At 39.3% G+C, this 19,394-nt stretch overlaps 1 protein-coding gene across 3 annotated transcripts in view; it reads right to left on the bottom strand.

The window, feature by feature from the left end:
- CNTN6 (contactin 6) overlaps nucleotides 1-19,394 on the bottom strand; it is a 150,304-nt gene that overhangs the window by 91,077 nt on the left and 39,833 nt on the right. For all 3 annotated transcript variants that reach the window (XM_074602800.1, XM_074602801.1, XM_074602802.1), the window contains exon 3: nucleotides 115-241. In XM_074602800.1, coding sequence (XP_074458901.1) covers nucleotides 115-241 — 127 coding nt within the window. The remainder of the gene's footprint in view (nucleotides 1-114; nucleotides 242-19,394) is intronic.

Raw genomic sequence — 19,394 nt, 5'->3', positions numbered from 1 at the left:
TACTCTCACTGTAAGTGTTCAACGCATTCTGAGGTATATATGATAGTGTACTACTGATTAAAACACAGTCAAAAGATTTACAGTGAGACAGTACTTTTGCAAAGTTGACTTCACCTGTAGTATGGGAGTGGATATCCTTTAGCTGTACAGTTCAGTAGGATTTCTGGATTTGCAGAGTCCATGGAGTAAGTGGTATCATATGGCTCTTGGATAAAAATAGGACCATGGAGGGTTTCTTCCTCTGTGAAAGAAAAACAGTAATTTAAGATTAGCATGTCCTTACACATAAAAGTGTCCTTTGGTGTCCTTTGCTTTCGGTCAAAAGTTAAGGTCTGCTACTATATTCATCAGAGAATCCACCTCCAGATATTTCGCTATTAAGGAGGAAATATTTCAAGCCTGATTGGTAATAAAATCACATATCCCGGGTGCTGGTGATTTATTTTGCCAGTGACAGTGAAGACTAGCTTCTTTCCATATTTCCTATGGAAGCGATATGGCCATCTATTAAATCTCCCCATCTACTTTGTATTTGTGCTTTAGATCATGACTGGAAGCAGCAAAGGATGAAGTTGTAGCTTCCTGTGTTTGGTGCTTCTACCTCCCTGCTCGCCCCGTGGGGTGGATGTGTCAGCTTCACGGCACCCTTTGATAGACAGGCAGCTCATCCACTGCGGCCAAGCTCTGGCAGCACAGAACTTTCGGTCTGGTCCACGAGACGGTGGGAGAGTGAGGACCTCTAGCAAAGCAGCAAATAGCTTCTAGATCAGGAGGTACATCATGGTATGGTGGTGGACCTTTCCTTTCCTCTGCCATTTGGCCTCTCTTTCTGGTGATGGGGTCCAGACGGTCACATCACAGTCTAAGGGAAGCAGTCAGTTCCTTCTCCTCTAACCTTTCACATCCCTCGATATATTACTTTTGTATACTTTAGCTGGCCTGGTTGCAGGATTTGGTTTGGGTTGGTTTGTGTTTCTTTTTCCCCAGTCATCTGAGCTCTTTTAAAACACCAGTAGCATAAAATAAAGGTTGATTATTCATCATTTTCACTAGAACCTGTATCCTCCTGGTGACCCACAAAGTCTAATTACAGCATGAAAACACAAGGAGACAACAGGCATGCGGGCTGGGCAAGACCCATTTGCTTTCTCAAAATCTCAGAGGTTTCTGCAAGGAAAACTTTATAAAAAGAGATTAAATGATTTTTTTTCACAGCTATAACCAGACACTAGTGATAGAACAAATAAATGACCCCAGATCTTTATATAAATCTTAGTGACTGGACCATCCTCCAGTTCTCAGATGCCTTACATGAGTCCAAGAAACCCAGAGAAAATTTGCAGTACAGTTACACAGCTGGGAAAAAAGGTACTAACCCAAAAAACTAGTTGCTTTATGGTTGTATTCTAGAAGCAATGTGAATGGTGGCAGTAATCATGCCTGATTTTATTCACCCATTTTATCTGCTGGTTGGTAATGGGAGAGGGAAGGCACCACCTTCTTCCCAAAGGCCGCTGCTTCACCGCACCTCGTGGCATCACTTCATCCCCAGGCTGCCAAGCACAATCCTCTTCCTCTATAGCCCCCTAACTCCTAGAGGATTTTCGCAGCTGCTACAAATAGGTCTTGCTCTGCTGACACCACCGGTCTCCTCCTGCATCCCCAGGGATGCTCAGCTCTCCCCATGCACTGATTAACGCACCCTGCACCCCCGGGCAGCTCCCAGAGCTTCGCCCCGGCCGGGCCCCCTCAGCCCAGGGCCATGAGCCACCGCACAGGGTGCGCGTCAGACAGCGCGTCCGCTGGCTCTGACACCGGCTGCACACAGATCCATCTCCCTTCCTCCTTCCCAACCGCTGCAATCTATTTCCTCTACATTTTAAAAAAGCCTGATCGGCACTGTTATCAGGTTTCATCTTTTGTGACACTCGCTGTTTTTCTGACAGTCCTAATCCTCAAATTGTATGAATAACCTGACACAGTGAGAATATTTAATTTTTTAAAACAGCATTGATTTTTGATCTTTATTTCCTGTCAGAAATACTCTTAACTAAACCAGCAAAGTTAACAACCCCACCTTTCTAGGAGTAAAATTGGTTTTTTGCTGATGAACGTCGTCAGGCTTTTCTGCTTCAGTGGATCTAAAGCTGTAGAGACCCAGACTACAAGAAATTGCCTCACACAACGGCTGAAGAAGTGTCGACAGAACAAGGGCGAACGGTCTGCGGGTGGAGCGGAGCGGAGCGGAGCGGAGCGGCCCGGCCCCCCCGCGGCCCGTGCGCGCCGGCGCCGACCCCGCTCCAGCGGGAGGACCGGCGGCCTCCGGGATGCAGTGCTTTCGTGGGCCGGCTTCCTTACCTTGCAGGGCCACGAGTCTTCGCCGGGTAACTGTCACCCGGTAGTCCAGAGTGGCCACCCGCCTCGAACGGCGGCAGAGCGTTCCAGAAAGAACTGCGCGTGCCAGTTTACCTGAGGAGCGAAAAGGCGGGCTGCGGGGGGAGGCGGGCCAGGGGCGGGGCTGTACCCTGGCCCCCTCAGGAGCTGACTGCCGTTTTGTGATCACCGGTGGACCTCGTACCGTTACTGGTAATAGCTCTTTCTCTCCCTCTTCTTTTTTTTTTTCTCTTCTCCCTCTCTCTCTCAGCTATCTCACTTTTCCAAATGGTGACTTAATGACACGATGCTAGGCTCACACTCATAAGTTTACTTATGCTTTAGCAAGGGTAGCTTGGTTAATAAATGGTAATTGTTGTTTGGATTCCTCTGGTATCATTTCACCTTAATTCTGACATCGGAAATCCACGAACCTGCGTTGCCCCAACCTTGGGACATGAGAAAAGTAAAGAATATTTGGCAAAACTCTAGAAAGTGATGAACAAATGAAAATGTTCTAGATTTAAGCTTTTTTTGACCAGAAGTGTTTTTAAGGATAGCATCTGATAATGACAGTGTTTTCCACGTATCTTAATCAAGATGCCCATTCCGATGTGTTTGTTAGCCTGATTTACACCGCACATCCTTTGGAAACTCAGAAATCAGCCCAGCTGTGAGCATGTTTTCATGAGCAGTATCTGTGAGAAATAGCCTTCAAGAGAATTGGAGTAAAATTCAAAGTAGCAGTCAAAAGATTGATTTGTTTTATACCACAATAGCTGTTTGGGTAGACACATCTCATTTTAAGAATATCTTGTGTTATAAAGGAGATAGCGTGGGCATACTAGAAAGAAAAAATATGTCCTCTCAGCTTAGGATATAAAGTAAGTCAGGCTAGTAAAAGAGCTGAGATGAGCTAGTGGTTTGAAGACAAAATATTAAACTTGGCTGAACATTATATGTGATAAGTGACATAAAAGACCATAAAATGCAGTAAATCACATAAAAAGTATCAATTTCCATAACTTTTTCATTCTGTTAAACTTTGCAGGCTATATGTGAACTTAGAGTAGACTCCAAGTATTTCATGAGTGATCCATAACTAGTGGACACAGGTGAAAATCTCAGAAAATGTGAAACAAACGCAATGAAAGAAGCTGTTGCGCAACTAAGTTCAAGACATGACAGGGCCTTGCTGTTTGCTTTTGGTGGGGTTACTCGATGCTTAAAGATGAGCGTGCGTTTCAGCACTTACCTCTGTCTAGAGTGTAAATTCATAATTTTTTATTCTTTATATTGTGGTTCTTCCAGGGGTCTTTAGTCATAGAGCAAGATGCTGTAGGAAAAATAAATAACTCCTATCTTACAGTCCAACTTTCTGATCAGAAAGATTACACGTCTCCCAATATTGACCGAAGACCCCAAATTACTTTTCCTTTATTTCATACTTTCAGAATCAAATGATTGTAAAGTAAACCAGAACTATTTTTGTTTCTCGTGGTAGTCTGTCTTCTTGTGGGGAGCAGGGGGGAAGGCAACTTGTTCAGCGGGGCAAGGCACAGTGGCTCTCGGAGATGGTGGATGGATATACTTAAATAATCTTTGTTTCTTTTCCTGCTGCTATTCTATTTTTAATCCCTTGGCAAATTTAAAGACTGTTTTTTCACTGTTTATATAATTGATCCTTTGGATTGTCTTTTCTTTGGTAGTTTTCTTCCCTTTTTGGTTAACTTAGCCTGTTTGTTAGCCATTCTTGTTACCTTCCCACAACTGCCAGTGAAAAGCTTTTCTAAAGCACCAAAATGACCTAGGGATCATTGTTCCATTTTTAAAACCAATGTAGCTGCATGGGTCTGAAATTAACAGTGGTGAGCTACCTGATACACATAAAAATCCCTGGTTTAGCTGGTGAAAATGTAAATATTTTGGTAAATCTGGAATTAAATTCCCATTATGAGTTCTAAATGGGGTTTAGATTTATTTGTCATTTGCAGACTTTTGAATATTTTAGTTCTTGTATCCCTTTTCAGTGTCCTTAATACAGCAGAACCTTATTGTGTCAAATAAGGACACAATAGTTTACATGTACCCTTAAGAGCTCCTCTACAGTAGATGCATCACAGTTCCTATCACAAAAATATTGTCCATGAATTTTAGTAAAGGTGGCTTCATGCTATCATTTTGTTTTCTCTTTAATATCCTTTTCTTGCTGCAACAGAGAATAACACCAAATTTGTGAGAAATGATGGGTATTTTCAGAGCCAATGGTGTGCTATGAGTCCATCTCTTATTTATAGAAAAGGTCAGGCTGGTCATTTCTAATTTCCTGATGCATCCTTTTGTGTTTGGTATAGAGAATGGCCATCTATTTCTCCCCCGTTCTCCAGATTCAATACCAGCCACCGTGATTTTTCCAGAGATACATATGACAAATGAATCTTTGTAGGACTGTTTACTTTTGTTAAGATTCAAATAATTCAGATTTTTTAATCTATTGGAATATGAATATTTGATTAAATGTATAATTTTTCTACATACAAGTTGTGTGCGAATCCTCAGCATGCTGCTTGAAAGTAAATATAAACTCTTGTTATGAAATGTTTTATAAGAAGTTAAAATGTATTTCTTTATGATACCAAATCAGTTTGATCACCATAAAGACCATAATTATGCTAGTCTGAATTCAAACCTAAAATATGAAAATGAATCAACATTCCTTTATTCATTATATGATATTGTCTTCAGCCAATACAGAGATTAACACAGTGCAATGGAAGAGGAAGCCCATTTTTCTCATAATTATGTATCAGCAGAGGATATCACACCGCTTTCCTCTCATTGCTTTACGGGCGATGGTTAGTTATATTGGGCTATGGTATTCATGTCAAATGTAGTCAAAGAGTTTCTGGTTAGCCACAGTAAATATTTAAATGTTTATGCACTGTTTCATCCAGGAAAGGAGAATGAAACACAAATCTGGAGCCCACACTTCATCAACTTCATTTCCAGCCAGATCCTGCTCCTTGTTCTTTCCTGTGCTCTGACTCTGGCTGCCTTCATATTTGTCTCCTTAGGAGGTATCTGCTCAACTGGAAATGCTGGGCAATACAGCCTGGGAGCAATTTAGGCTGGACAAGACCCAGTCTGTAGCATAGGTACAGGTAACTTAGTAGACCAATATTGCAAAGCAGCTGATTTATTTTTTTTAATCCCTTTCCTACTACAGATTTTCCTTTTTATTATGATTTTTTTGTGAAGTGGACTTCTAATTACCATTACTCAAAACTGATCAGTAATATCAGATAAATTCTGTTTGGTGAAACTGAAAATGTCTTAGAAACATCATGCTCCATTTGCAGAGAAGGATCATGTAAGGCTTTATATTTGCTGGTGTGAATCAGCTCCAAGTAGACAAACCCAAGAGGATTCATTCCTCAAGGACCAGAAATGTACAGTTCTCTTGGTCTGAGAGCTCCAAAGTCTGCAGTATTTGCAGCTTCTGTGATTATTTCTGTTGCCACAGTGTTTTGTGGAGCTGCTCAGAGGTGAGGAGTCCCTTGTGCCATGTACTGTAGAACAAGTAGCTAGAGGTCTTGCATCGAAGAATCCCAAATAAATGATGGACCAGGACTGTTCTTTCCTCACTCGGATTCATGCAGCAGGCGTGGAGGGGTCGTGCTGCTGGTCTATATGGAGCATATCAGTATATCCTCACTGAAGATCATAAGAATAAAGAGGCCAGAATAATGGTAAAACCTGTACTCTAAAAAGCTTCTAAATGTAAAACTACTATAATTCACATAAGCAAACCAGATAAGGAGGAATTTATACAGGCTATTAAGTTCCAGGAAAGCTGTAAATTCCAGGGGTAGTGAGTTTCTAATGAATCTTTCTTAATGTGCCTTAGATAGAGCCTCATATCTGATCCAAAACATTAATATGACTTTATGGGCCAAAGCTGACACCTGATTAAGAGGCCTCTTTTAAATCAGCTTGATAGTAAAACACCTGTCAGTTTTAGCAAAAAGGATGAGACAGGTGAGTTAGAGACTTCCTCCTTGTAATGACAGCATGGGTAGAAAAGATACGAAAAATCCAAATTACTTCAAAATCTGTTTAATTTTCTTCACAGCTGAAGACATTGGTAAGTTTTAATTGGAAGGGGGGAATTTATAGGGCGCACAGATTTTTAAACGTGGTTGTGTCTTTCCCTGCAAATAACATTGGGGCTTTTGACTGAATCTTGTCAGAAGCAGAATGGAATGATAATTCTCCCCATCAAAAGCCTGGACCAGGTAGCTCAAGGACTTTAAAAGGACCATGACATGCAAAATGAGAGGTAATGGATGAGACACTGTTTGCTAACAGGAAAGCGTAAAGTAACACACATCAGTTCAAGGAATCAGATATTAACACTGAAAGAGAAGATTGGAAAAGAAGAAGCAGAAAAGGGCTGTGAAAGCATTCTGGAAAAACAGCTTGTCAGTACTAGAGGCGGTGGGAGGCAGGCTTCCCTCCTCTCCCTCTCAACGACATTCAGTTCTCAATCAGAGTGAAGCAGGGGACAGAGAGAGGGAGATTATAAGAGATGTTACAGGATTGAGCAGGCAGAAGCAACCTAAAACCGGTAGGATTTTCCCAAAGGGCCTTCAACTTTCATGTGTTTTCTCCCTTCAGACATTGATGTACAGAGCTCCAGAGACACAGGGCTCCTTTCAAGTTTCAGCTTCTATTGAAAAAGTCAAATTGGGAGTAGTGGTGAAATTCCACATTGTCTCTGTTATCAGATACCAAAACCAGAAAGATACTTAGCCAACTCTGATGTAGGGAGAAAGGTAGGCATCGAGGAGGCGCACAGGGTGAAGTCCTGGCCCTACTGAAGTCAGAGAAACTCTCAGTAATGAATTGAAGCTTGGCGCTCGAGCACAGGTTTTATATACGAAGCTGTCTGGAAAATGACAGTCAACAGAGCAAGGCGTCCCTTTCATCTGTGACACAGGAGGCTGGCGATACCCCTTCCTTGCAGACTGGAAAAACAGCGAGGGTGAGCAGATGAAAGGAGGAATAGTTGTGAACCTGCCATTTCCCAGCAGCAGGGTTGGGGCCGTCACACCAAGCAGATTGTCCTCCCTTCCCATGTGTTGTGAGTAGAGGTTGCTGTGTCTCACCCGGAGATCCACCGTCTGCATTTGAGTTTGGAGACTTAACTTTCAATACTGGAATAGTTAGGGCTCCTCCAGCCCTGGCAAATGGCACAGAAATGTTAAATGTCTTCAATGAAAACAATTCTGTATCCCCCAAATTTTATTCCTTAAGAAATAATTCAAATATCTCAATATTTTTCCTAATATTTAAACATAAAGTGTGTAGTGGTATAGGTAGGGTGACGTGAGGCTAATGTGGCAAGGAGTGCACTTGGGTTATATACTAACTGCAGATTTTCCTGAAGTACTTGGGTGTGAAAATAAACAATAAAAACATAAAATATGACTTTAATTACTAATATATCTAGCTGTCAGGTTTGCCAGATTCTAGCATGTAAAATTAGTGTGTAATATATCACAGGTAATAATTAAGGAAGTATGATGCAAAACCAACCATAATCTTGAATTATGAGCCTTTTGCAATTAAATATATATATATTAACAAAAGGTTTTGTCAAAATATGATGCTTCAGACATTTTTTAACAGTTTTATTATGATAAACAGAATTGCTTCAACACTTCGAGCTAACTTGCCGTGAATACAATTGCGTATCAGTGAATTTATTACCCATCTGCATTTTGGTCTAACAGCTACACACATTCTAATTCCAAAAGAATTAGTGATAGATCTCTAAATGCCAAAATGTGATGTTTCTCATCATACTGAGTATAGCAGTGAAACTCTTACTTAAGATTTACATGATACTGACTGCATTCAATAGAAAAACAAAATATTCCCTAAAGATTCCAGATCAGAAGTTCAAGCTACAGGGAAGGAAAATTGCTCATAATTGATACATTTTGGATGGCATTCAATGGAGCTTCACTAATTTACGCTTTTGGCTACAGATGAACACAGATTTATGAACAGCTCATTGTGGAGATCTGTGTAAAGGTACAATAGCCTGAATAGGTATAGGGGCTGCAAATACACCAATGTGTGAAGGGTATTAATAATGCAATATTTAATTAAAAAATAAAAAAATGTGTGAGTAACAATGCTAGAATGTCTAACTGTGCATGATTTCATTGGCTTTATGGTAAGAATTTCTGAAGACTTTTGTGCTGTTGTGCGAGATGTAGACAAGATAAAGGAAGCCTTTTCATTTGTGCAGGTGATTTGTTTTATGTCATGAACTTGGTCATGTCCTTCAGATACAGAACTATTGTGGAACAGACATCTAATTACGGAGACAAATATCCACAATGAAGTTAGAGGGATGTGTCTTTATGATGTATAGTAATCCTGACGTGCACTCTTCTCAATGAAATTTCATTAGTTTTTGTGTTACTAGGCAAGATGAATAAATAATAATGAACCTTTTCCAATCTACTGCACAAGCATTTTGTTCACTGTAATTTCAGTTATAAGTGAGACCTAGATTTGATGACAGATACTGTTTGCTGCATTGTACGGTTGTAATATTCATTTGGCACTGTTGCCAAACTGACTGAAGGCTTAATTCAATAATTTACAACACAGGAAAAGATAACAGCTATATCATTTAATATCCTGCCACTTAAATAAATCCAGCACTTTGTTTCTCTGTAACTTTTTTTGTGCGAAATGTAACTGTGCCTTACTGTCTTGGGAAGATGGTGATTAATTAAGCTTAGATAATTTTTGCCATTGCTAGTGTTGATCAGCTCAGGGCTTTTGTGTGATGACTCCAGAACTCCATTGCAGCTATTGATAGCTGCTCTATAGAGAGGGGGAGAGAGTGAAACACTGACTTGAATAAACATATAACAACATGGCAAGCTACAGTTCTGCTTATACTCAAAACAGGAAAAAAAAAATTCTGAAAATTTCTTCCAGCCTTTAAGCTCCATTTCAGACCCATTTCGGTCTTTTCATTAAGCATCTTGCCTTGCAGCCCTGCATTCCCATCCAGTGACTCTGGAGACAGAAGGAGACAAAAGGGAATTGCTCCGTCACCTTTTTCCTCTAGATCCTGAGCAAGCCTAGAGGGAGGAATAGCTCTGTCTCTCTTTGCTCCCTTTTTCTATGTTAGGATAAAGCATCTGAGTGGTTTCAAGGAGTTAGACTGCAATGCCTTATTCCTTTGCCCCCCTGTTCCTGGCTAGGCTGAGGTATCTGGCACAAGCAAGCCTTTTAATCCTCAGGTTCATTTACACAAATCTTTACCATATTTCATGGCACCCCTCTTCCTGCTCCATGGCAGAAAGACTTGGGGAATCTGTTGGAAAAATACCGATCAAATACACCTGCATTTATTAGGATACTTCTTTTTTTTCCCCAGTATGACTGTAATTTTAGTATAGAAAATATGCAGCAGCCTGATGAATGCTAAGTTTGGCTAAGATTTTTATAGCTGGTAGTAGATAGTTTCATGCTGCATCATTTTTTTTCTTTTTCTATCTAGAGAATATGAGCCTGAGTGCTTTAAAGTCAGTGAAAGCCTTTCATGAACTTCAACGGGCAATAGATCAACCCCTAGCGAACACAGTATAAGCAACTGATACTCCTTTTTTTACTTAGTCTTCTCTGTGTGTGAAACACTGTGTTATGTAATATGTATTTATCCTACGCTTATGTGCGTATATAAATGGATGGTATCTATGCATCCTTGCAAGTAAATAGGCACACAGAGTAGGGAAATAGGGAAGAGATCTCCTAAGAATGTCTCTTTGCTCTTCTGTTTATGTTGAGTGCGTGCTATGTAATAAATGATGATTGGTTTACTAAATACTTTGGTGTTTGAATACTGTACCAATTCAGTGTACAATAGCTACTGGATATTGACAACAGCTGCATTATTTTCAGGCAGATACTTAGTAGCAAAAATCCAGCCACATTGGAATGAAAAACAATAGTTTGCAAATAGTTTGAATATACTAAAGCAAACGATTCCTCTTTTGTTTCCAGAGGGCACACTTCATAATTCCCAGTTCTGTTCAATAGGAAACATGTTGTAATGTGAAGTAGTATTTTGTTTTTTGCAGTATTATGAGTCCCAGACCATGTAGAAAGCTAGATACAATCACCATTATAAAGGACTTAAATTGCAGGTGGGTGTTTAAGCTCTGTGTACGTTATTTAAATTTTTCTTATTTAGTTTAAATAACTGGAATGAAATGGCTGCTTCATAGATGCTTGCTTTTCCCAGTAGGGCTTAAATAACAGGCATGAATAAAGGTAGTTGGGAACTAGCTGTAAGAGCTTGACATCAGAAATTATTTTGTATGTAGATAGAGAAGTTTCTATTCTGGAATAACGCTTAGAAATAATAGAGATCCTGAAGATCATAGAAAAACATGTAGAGAGAATTTATTTTTCTAGTCCAAATTACTATTACGGCAAAAATCCTTAGGACAGAGGCATATTGGATCTAGAAATTTCAGGCTGCCACCTACTTTTTGCTTTCAGATGATTGATAACTTGGGAATAAAAACTTAGAAAATAAATCATCTTAAGCAATTAAAATAATGTCAAACCAGGAAAGATTAAAAGGGTCTTTATTTTCCAACATATAATTGAAGAGCAACGCAAGAGATATTTATAACATTTTAAAAGCAAGGCAGATCCTGATTTAAATTAGATTAATCAAGCAGGATATTATCGAAATATTTATCATATTGACTGATTTACATATGCTTGTAATCACGGTATTGATACTCATTTTGTAGATTGAAACTAAATTTGGAACTTAAAAGAAACTTAAATAAAAATGATCTGTCTTGACCAAAAATCAGGTACAGCCTGTTGCAAAATTGACTATTGGCCAGTGAAGAAACTCAAGGGTGAAGCAGAAATGTCTCTTCCCTTTCCCTCTTAACCCTTTGTATTGCTGTACAGAGAGACACCTGCTGCCTGGACTGCATTGTAGGGCACACTTCTCTGCTCCCTGGAGATTTTCCTTGATTGTGTCCACTATTCTACCAGAAAAATCCCCCCAGTTGAGCTCTGCTTTGGGCATTGCATGTAGTGTAAAAGTAGAGAACTATGCAATATAGTATTTAAGCTTTATGCCATCTCGTCTCTTACCGTCTTCTTTAGGTGTCTACTTTTGGCTGTCATGTAATCAGTTGGATGCACCTTTAATCTGAGTCAGTTTGTCTGTTTTGATGAGATGTACTTTGTTGTGTAGCATCACCTGGAGATCTGCCTCACCCTTAGAATATTCATGTTTGCTTATTCCTTTGGCATCCTGGCAAAAAAACCCATCGCTACTATCATAAGCAGCAGAAAGAAAGTAGTGATTTAAACAGTCTATATGTCAGAAAAATCTGGTTGGGATTTCATGGAACATAGCTTTACCATTAGACACCTACTGCACTTCAGAAACCTGCTGAAAACAGTGAGGTGCGATAGCTCCCCATGAAAGGGCATCATAATCCTCTATTGCAGAAAATATTAGGCAACCAAAATAGAATTAGCATTGTATATTTTGTTATTTTGTCAAGCCCTGAAAGCTTCCAGGCACTTTTAAAATAAATAGAATAAATGGAGATAAATGAAACTGAACTCTGTTAAATATCATCAACTAAGATCTGCTTTATTACTGGCAATTAAACAGTGAAAGTCAAAACACAAGCTATCATTATCACTCATTGATTAAAAACCAGTTAGAACATTGCATTTCGAACTAACCTACCGCTTTGCTCGTTATGCATTTCAGCATGAGCAACAGCACAATATTTCAGAAATAATTAGGAACACAGCATAAGCGATCAGTGCTAATGTTCTTGAATAAAATTGCCAAAGCAAATGATTATAGATCAGCCAAAAGACACTATTTGAAGCCATCATCTTTTGTGACTATTTAATATCTTCATGGTGATCTTTTTCTGAGCAAACACAAATGAAATTAAAAGTCTTTTCAGTAATGGCATCCTAAAATTCAGCAGAAGCTGCAAACATAACTTTGTAAATGCTAATTTTTTGGAAAATAACTGCTAGCAATTGAGTTGCTTGGGCAGTTTTTGTCTCTAGTCTCTGTTTTAAAGGAGCTAATATCAACATTTCTGATGTACGGCAAGCTGGGAACGTCTCACTGTCAAATTACTGTTCTTTTCAATTCAAGTAAAAAATGACCTTTATCCGATCTATTCTCCAAAAAATGACAGCATAAATAGCTAAACAAAACCCAACTGAAAGGAGAAAAAAAAAAAAAAACGTTGATAGGGCTGCAGTGAAATTCAGCTTTGGAGCAGAGAGGGGAAGGGCAGGGTTCAGCAGGCAGGGCTGACCTGGCCATGGCAGGGCTCAGAGCCAGGGCTACGTGAAGTGGAAATGTTGCTGGCCATGTCAGCAGGCTGAAAAACCTGGGGAAAACTGGAAAGGTGGAGAGACCTACCATTATACCTGTAATGCAGTCCCTCTCCCCTTCTGATGTTGATGTCTGACATCATTTTAACACTATACTCTTAAAAACAGCAGTAGTCCAAAATACAGTTTTCCTTAAATGTCCCTGTTAATTTTTCCTGCAGCACTCACTCCAGAGAAGAGCCCGTAGAGCATGGGACAATACGCAACTTGGGGAGATTTTGCATGATTTGTCCTCTTGTGTCCCTTGTGCATACATTTCCAGAGGAAATCCAGAATTGGAAATGCTTTTCATAAGCAGATAGGAGAACTCCTGCATCTCTGGTACCTGCTCAACCACCAGTGCCAGTTTAGCTGGCTGGCGTCTCATTACCCTCTTTAGCTGCTTCCTTTCATCTCTGCTTTCATTATTTGTCATAAGCTGGCAATTTTAAGAAACAGGAATAATTTATTAATAAAAAATAATAATTCTATATTCAGATCTTAAAAGCTATAATATCAAATCAAGTCTTTGGTTATGTTAGCATCAAAATTATTTCGCAAAACCATTTTTCCAGCTGGGATTTACACTGATCCCTTTATTCTACTGCATTTAATGCTTAGGGCACACTTTGGTTTCTACCCTTGCCCATTGTTTCAATGAAACTCCCTGTTTTTTAAGAAGCTTATGAAAACTCATCTAAGCCTTGTGCGTTCTGCCCACTTGGAAACATAACAGAAAGGGCAGTCTGAGGGCAGGCAGGAGAACTGAGTCCCAACTTAGGACCTCCTTACGCTTATCTCAGTCCATGGAGTTCTCCGCAATTTTGTCCAATTTCAGTGCTTGGGCTGGAGACAGAAATAGAAATCAGTCCATCTACGTTCTGAATAGCCTGATGGGAGCTTTAGTGCAGGGACAATAATGAAATTCAGGGAAAACATTTCATATGTATTACTTTTCAGTAATTTTTCTCTAATCCAAAAATCACAGAAATGCTGTAATTCTACAGAAGTCTTACATGCTTGGATTGCGTATTTTTCCTAGCTACAGTAGGAACTGATAACAGGCTGCTAAATTACTGCTTAATAAACCACTAAATGAGTGCCATCTAAGATAACGGGGCATTAAATGATGACTATTCAGGGAGAAAGTAGAAGTGCAGAAAGAACTGCAAGAGGACTCTCTACATAGAGGGAAATTGGATTAGTCATCTCATCTATGCCAGTGGTGAAATTCAAACTGAAGCATATTTAAAAAAAAAAAGAAAGTGGTTTGATGCCTTAATGTGCCAAAGGAAGAAGTACATTTGATGCGGGAGTTACTTCTCATCACGGCAAGCTTGAGCTGGGGTGGAGACTATTTCAATTATGGGGATAATGTGATCAGTAAAATGTAATAAATGCAAAGACAAAATAAAATAAAGCACAAAAGGTAAACCCCCAAAAGCATTAAATAACATAAAGGTGATATTACAAGGAAAAAAAATCAAAAGAGATGGAAGCGGTGGAGAATTTCAGGCTGTGAAGACAAAAGGCCGAGGGTTACTTGAATTCAGGCTCTTTATACCAGTTTCAGTGGGGTTCAGGTATTTAAGTACCTGTCCTTCCCGTAAGGATCCCGTAAGGATCAGGAGCAGGGGAAAGGCACAGTGAAGGTCTATGAGGGGCTGCTTTGTTTCAGTCCACGCGTCACAGGCTGATGTCATCTGTCTGTGATAAAGGTTGTCCCAGAAGGCTGAGAACATATTTGCTTTACTTGTAGTAGTCGGAAAATTGCATCATCTTGAGTGATACTTAATGTGTCTGCGGTGTAGTATCACTGGTAGAGTTATGACAAACCATCTGAAGGCCATATTTCTGGGGAATGACATAATCAATGATTGATACTGCTCTAATTTAGGTAGGTTTAGAGTGCAGAGTTTTAAAGGAAAGAAAGTAGGGTATTGCATGTTTCCGCTCCTAAATAATTGTCTGACTGAATTTGCAACACGTCTTGTTTTAATGCATTTATTATCTGCATGCTAGTATTTTCACATCTCTATTATCTTGAAAACTATATGGACATTTTAGTAAAATGTCAGTGTGATATAACATATTGTTGTTTTATTATGTTGACTTGCAGTGAACGTCCAGCTTTGGGCTGACAGAAGTGCTCTTTTCTCAACTTCTCCCTATAAATTATTTATGTATATGGACAGTGCAGCATTTTACACGGATCAGATTGTGACATAAAATCTTGAATCAGGTTAGGTTTCCTTAAAATACGTATGAATTTCAGTTGATTTTTCAAATCGTGGTTTAGATTTTTAGCCAGACCCGTAAAAACAAGTTATTTTAAGGCATAAAATGTGAATCAGGCTGGATTCTCTTCATGGGATTTCATTCTTTTGCATGCAAATGTTAGATGCTTACCTTTCAGGTCAGTCTTGATCTGTAAAACACAGTAGCATTTAAAAAAACTTAAGGACCTGGACATTTAACTTGTGAAGGAATAAAATTCAAATATCCAAAACTTTTGGTCTGCAGCTGTCTGTCTCTGAAAGTTGTTCAAAAATTGTAGATGTGCAGGTTATTTATATGAAAGCTTTCCCAGCTGCTAAAGTTGTACTTCTGTACAGCTCCAGAAATTATCAATTTAAATATTTTGTCATAGAAAATCTGGAAAATAGTTATAGAAACAAAAATGAACCTGGAATCCAGATAAACTTTATATGGCTTCAGATTTTATAAGGGGTGGTTATTTATGATTCGTTAAATAAAAGAAACTTCCAAGGTTGATAATAAATCTGGGCTTGTTACTTACTTTCTGTACTTTGAAATGTGTTCTAATCATACAGAGGTATTCCTGCTCCCTAGATCTCACTGTGCGCTTTTAGTGTTACATGATTATTCTTAGACTCTCTAAAGAGAAGACATTGTTGTTGCTGGTCAGTAAGCCTTGCAAGACAGTGGCATCATTGGGAATAAAAACTGTTACAATTTGTAATCAGATTGATATGATATTAAGGAGATGTACCTTTCTTTAAGGCAAATTTCTGGATTACATGTGCACCACCATTTTAATTGCAACACTACACACAATTTGGTATACTGTCAACTTATCTTCAGGAGAGGCTGGGGGTTAATCTAGTGAAAAAAATAAATGTAGACTAATTAGAAGATGACAAGTTATAGCTGATAAGGTCACTTGTCAGGCAAATATGAATTCAATATCTATTGCATAAATGACTACATTTTCTCTGGCCTAGAGCAAACTATTCGTGTTTTGCAAAAACAAAAATGTTTACAAGAAAGACACAGAAAAAAACTCTTTTTATTTCTACTACATTCAGTGTAAAGCAGAATAAATCTAATTAGAAATAGTAGTTGGAGTTCTAATGTTATATTCTGATTTAAGTTGCATTGTATCATCAGTGATTTCGGTAGCTTTAGACTAATATGACTGAAATATGCATCTGATTAATGCCCAACAAGAAGTTACTAGAGATTAACCCCTGCAGGTTTTTTCGCATTGCCTGTGTACATTTTTTATAAGCTGTAGGAAAAGTAATCATCAAAAACTATTTGGCATAAGTGTATGAAGTGAGACAATATTAGAGGATGAAGAAATTGCATTCCGTAAATCACTTTTGTGTTGGTGGGAAGGCCATCCAAGCACATGAGTCAAAGTTTGTATAGATTTTACTCTAAAACACAAAGGCATTTTCCAGGGTGAGCTGAGGGCACAGTCTATGAGCGGGAGCATTGTGGTTCGAGAGGAATGGCAGCCTGGATGGCTGGTGGGGCAATGAAACCATAGAAACAAAAGAGCACACAGCAATTCAGCAAAGGGGAAGCCGGTTCCAAAGGACAGTGTTTCTTCTCTATTTTTTATAACACGTTTTCTATTTTCCGAGGCAATTCTCCCAAATGATAATGAGCTTTGCATATGCTTTTAAGGTAATCCAGTGGCAAACCATATACCCATACATGAGATCAATGCATAGAAATATCCTACCGTGCAACAGAGCTTTGTAATGATGCTGAAGCGCCTCAGCCTCTGCATGTCTCAGAGCCCTCCTCCCTAAGATATGGCTGCTGATAGAGCTGTGAGGGGATAGGAAAGAGATCTCCCACATGGGTTGGATAAAAAAATCACAGAATAATAGGATGGTTTAGGTTGGAAGGGACCTTAAAGATCACTTTCACGCCTCTGCCCTGGGCAGGGACACCTCCCACCAGACCAGGCTGCTCCAAGCCCCGTCCAACCTGGCCTTGAACCCCTCCAGGGATGGGGCAGCCACAGCTTCTCTGGGCAACCTGGGCCAGGGGCTCACCACCCTCACAGGAAAGAATTTCTTCCCGAGATCTCATCTAAATCTCCCCTCTTCTAGTTCAAAGCCATTACCCCTCACCCTGTCACTTCATACCCTTCTAAAAAGTTCTTCCCCATCTTTCCTGTAGCCCCTTTAGGTACTGGAAGGGGCTCAAAGGTCTTCCCGGAGCCTTGTCTTCTCCAGGCTGAACAACCCGAACTCTCTCAGCCTGTCTTCATAGGAGAGGGGTTCTGTAGAAAGGTGAAGGTGCTAACAAGAGAGTCACCCTTTGCTTTTGAACCTTCCTTTCCCTCTCCTGCTGCCAGCCTGCCCCTGAGCAGCCCTCTTGGTGGGCAGGGGTTCAGGGTGACGCGTCCAGCAGGTGAGATGTGACTCCAGTCCAGTCTGCGTATGCAGCTTTCTTGGTATTGTCTGCTTAAATCAGAAATGCAAGTGAACTAATGAAGATACAGAAATCAAATTTGACGTAACTATGGCACTGGTGTGCACATGTAAAGTATATGTGTGTGCTTGGGTGTGTGCAGGACAGCTCCGGCATAACAATATCACTACAAATACCTGCTACTTTTTTACACCTTTTTACACTCCACTAAAATGACTACAGAATGAATTGCACAGAAATAAACCATGTTTCTGATTTTCCTGGGTCTGTGTAAAATGTTTGCAATATACAGGATATGTCAGATGTCCTTTTGTATCTTCTGTTTTGGAGCAAAAGTGAATAATGTGCCCAGACGAATAATGAAGTGAAGTTGCTAATTCAGAGAAAATATTATTCCAAGAAATAGTATGACAGATGTGATCTTACAGACAAATGTTTTGTGAAGAGAAGACATTTTAAAGCTATGGTGACTTTCTTTGCTGATATCTTGAATAGTTGGATTACTTCAGTAATCTTTCACTTTTCCCTCAAAACCCTCCTTCTTCTTTTGTGCCAGTTTGGAAATATCAAGTACAATTACTCTGTTTCTAAGGACTTCAAGGCTGCAGTGAAAGGTGCATTTGTCATTACAAAAATATCTTTGTCCATGAGAACTTTTCATTCCTACCAATGGCAGCTCACACCACAGCAAAGCTCACAGGAGTCTTGATTAAAAGACCTGTCTTCCATAAGTAGAAATGAATGACTTACAGGTAATTATAGCAGGCTGAAAAGTAGGAGCATGATGTTTGGAGCTAAACAATGTCACAGATAGTGCCTTAATTAGCAGCGAAAGTGATTTAGCAGAGTAATATTCTAATACCAATTCAATTGCTACAAATTATTAATAACAATAAGCACAGAATAACCAAGATCCACTAACAATGAGATGCAATATCTGTCAAAGGAAAACATAGTGCCCCCTTAATAATGAGATTGTAATTAGAATAGAACAATAAAGCATATATTAATATTGAACAAAGGACAAAACACCATGGTACTACGCTGTACAGGAGGGGAAAAAAAACCCTATTGCCAAAATTCTAAAACGGTCTAAAAATCAAACATATAAAAGTAAAGTCATAAAGATTAGAATTAAAGTCTATAAATTTACCTTTTGCTGCAAAGCTGGTAGGACTGTAGCCAGCTTCTCCTGAGCTGCCCCACTAGGACAAGAATTGTCACCTCCAGATGGAGCTTGCACAGGCAGAGGGAAGCAGAGAGACCCAGAGAAGTGGGGGCTGCGGGTCTCCTGTGTGTCTGAAATCTACCTTCACATTCCAAAGTTGCCCGTTTACTTGCTCCCCTCTTAACTCCTGCAGAAGAAGCCGTAGAGAGCCTTATCTCTGTTTGGATGCTAATTATGATAACTATGCCATCAACTAGAGCAATTACTAACATAAATCCTGAAACGGTAGGTGTTGGTTTTTTCTCCCATTTCCTGAAACTGTGTAATTCCATGAGAATTAAACATTGCTTTTAATTTTTTTCATTATTTTTAGAGTTTAGCCTTAATGTTTAATGAAAGAATATAGAAAAGGGGAATTCTGTAGGATAAAAAGCAAATGCAAGGTAAATAAAAAGAATCGATTTGCATTATTATTTGATGGGTCAGGACTATAATCTAGTCATATAGAAAATGTGTACTTGGCCTGTGATTTTGATTGTGTTTGGAGCTGATAGAGCCAAAACTAGGAAAACTATAGTATCTGAATGTAATAAGACCAATGAGAGGACTGTTTTACAGATGGTACAGATGTAATAGCTTCAGCCAAGGAATGGTTCATTGCTATCTCTGATATTTTCATTCA

This window comes from Larus michahellis, chromosome 10 (genome assembly GCF_964199755.1).
Source record: "Larus michahellis chromosome 10, bLarMic1.1, whole genome shotgun sequence".
Taxonomy (NCBI): Eukaryota; Metazoa; Chordata; class Aves; order Charadriiformes; family Laridae; genus Larus; species Larus michahellis.
Note: the sequence above shows the minus strand (reverse complement) of the source record. Positions and strands in the feature narration are given on the sequence as shown.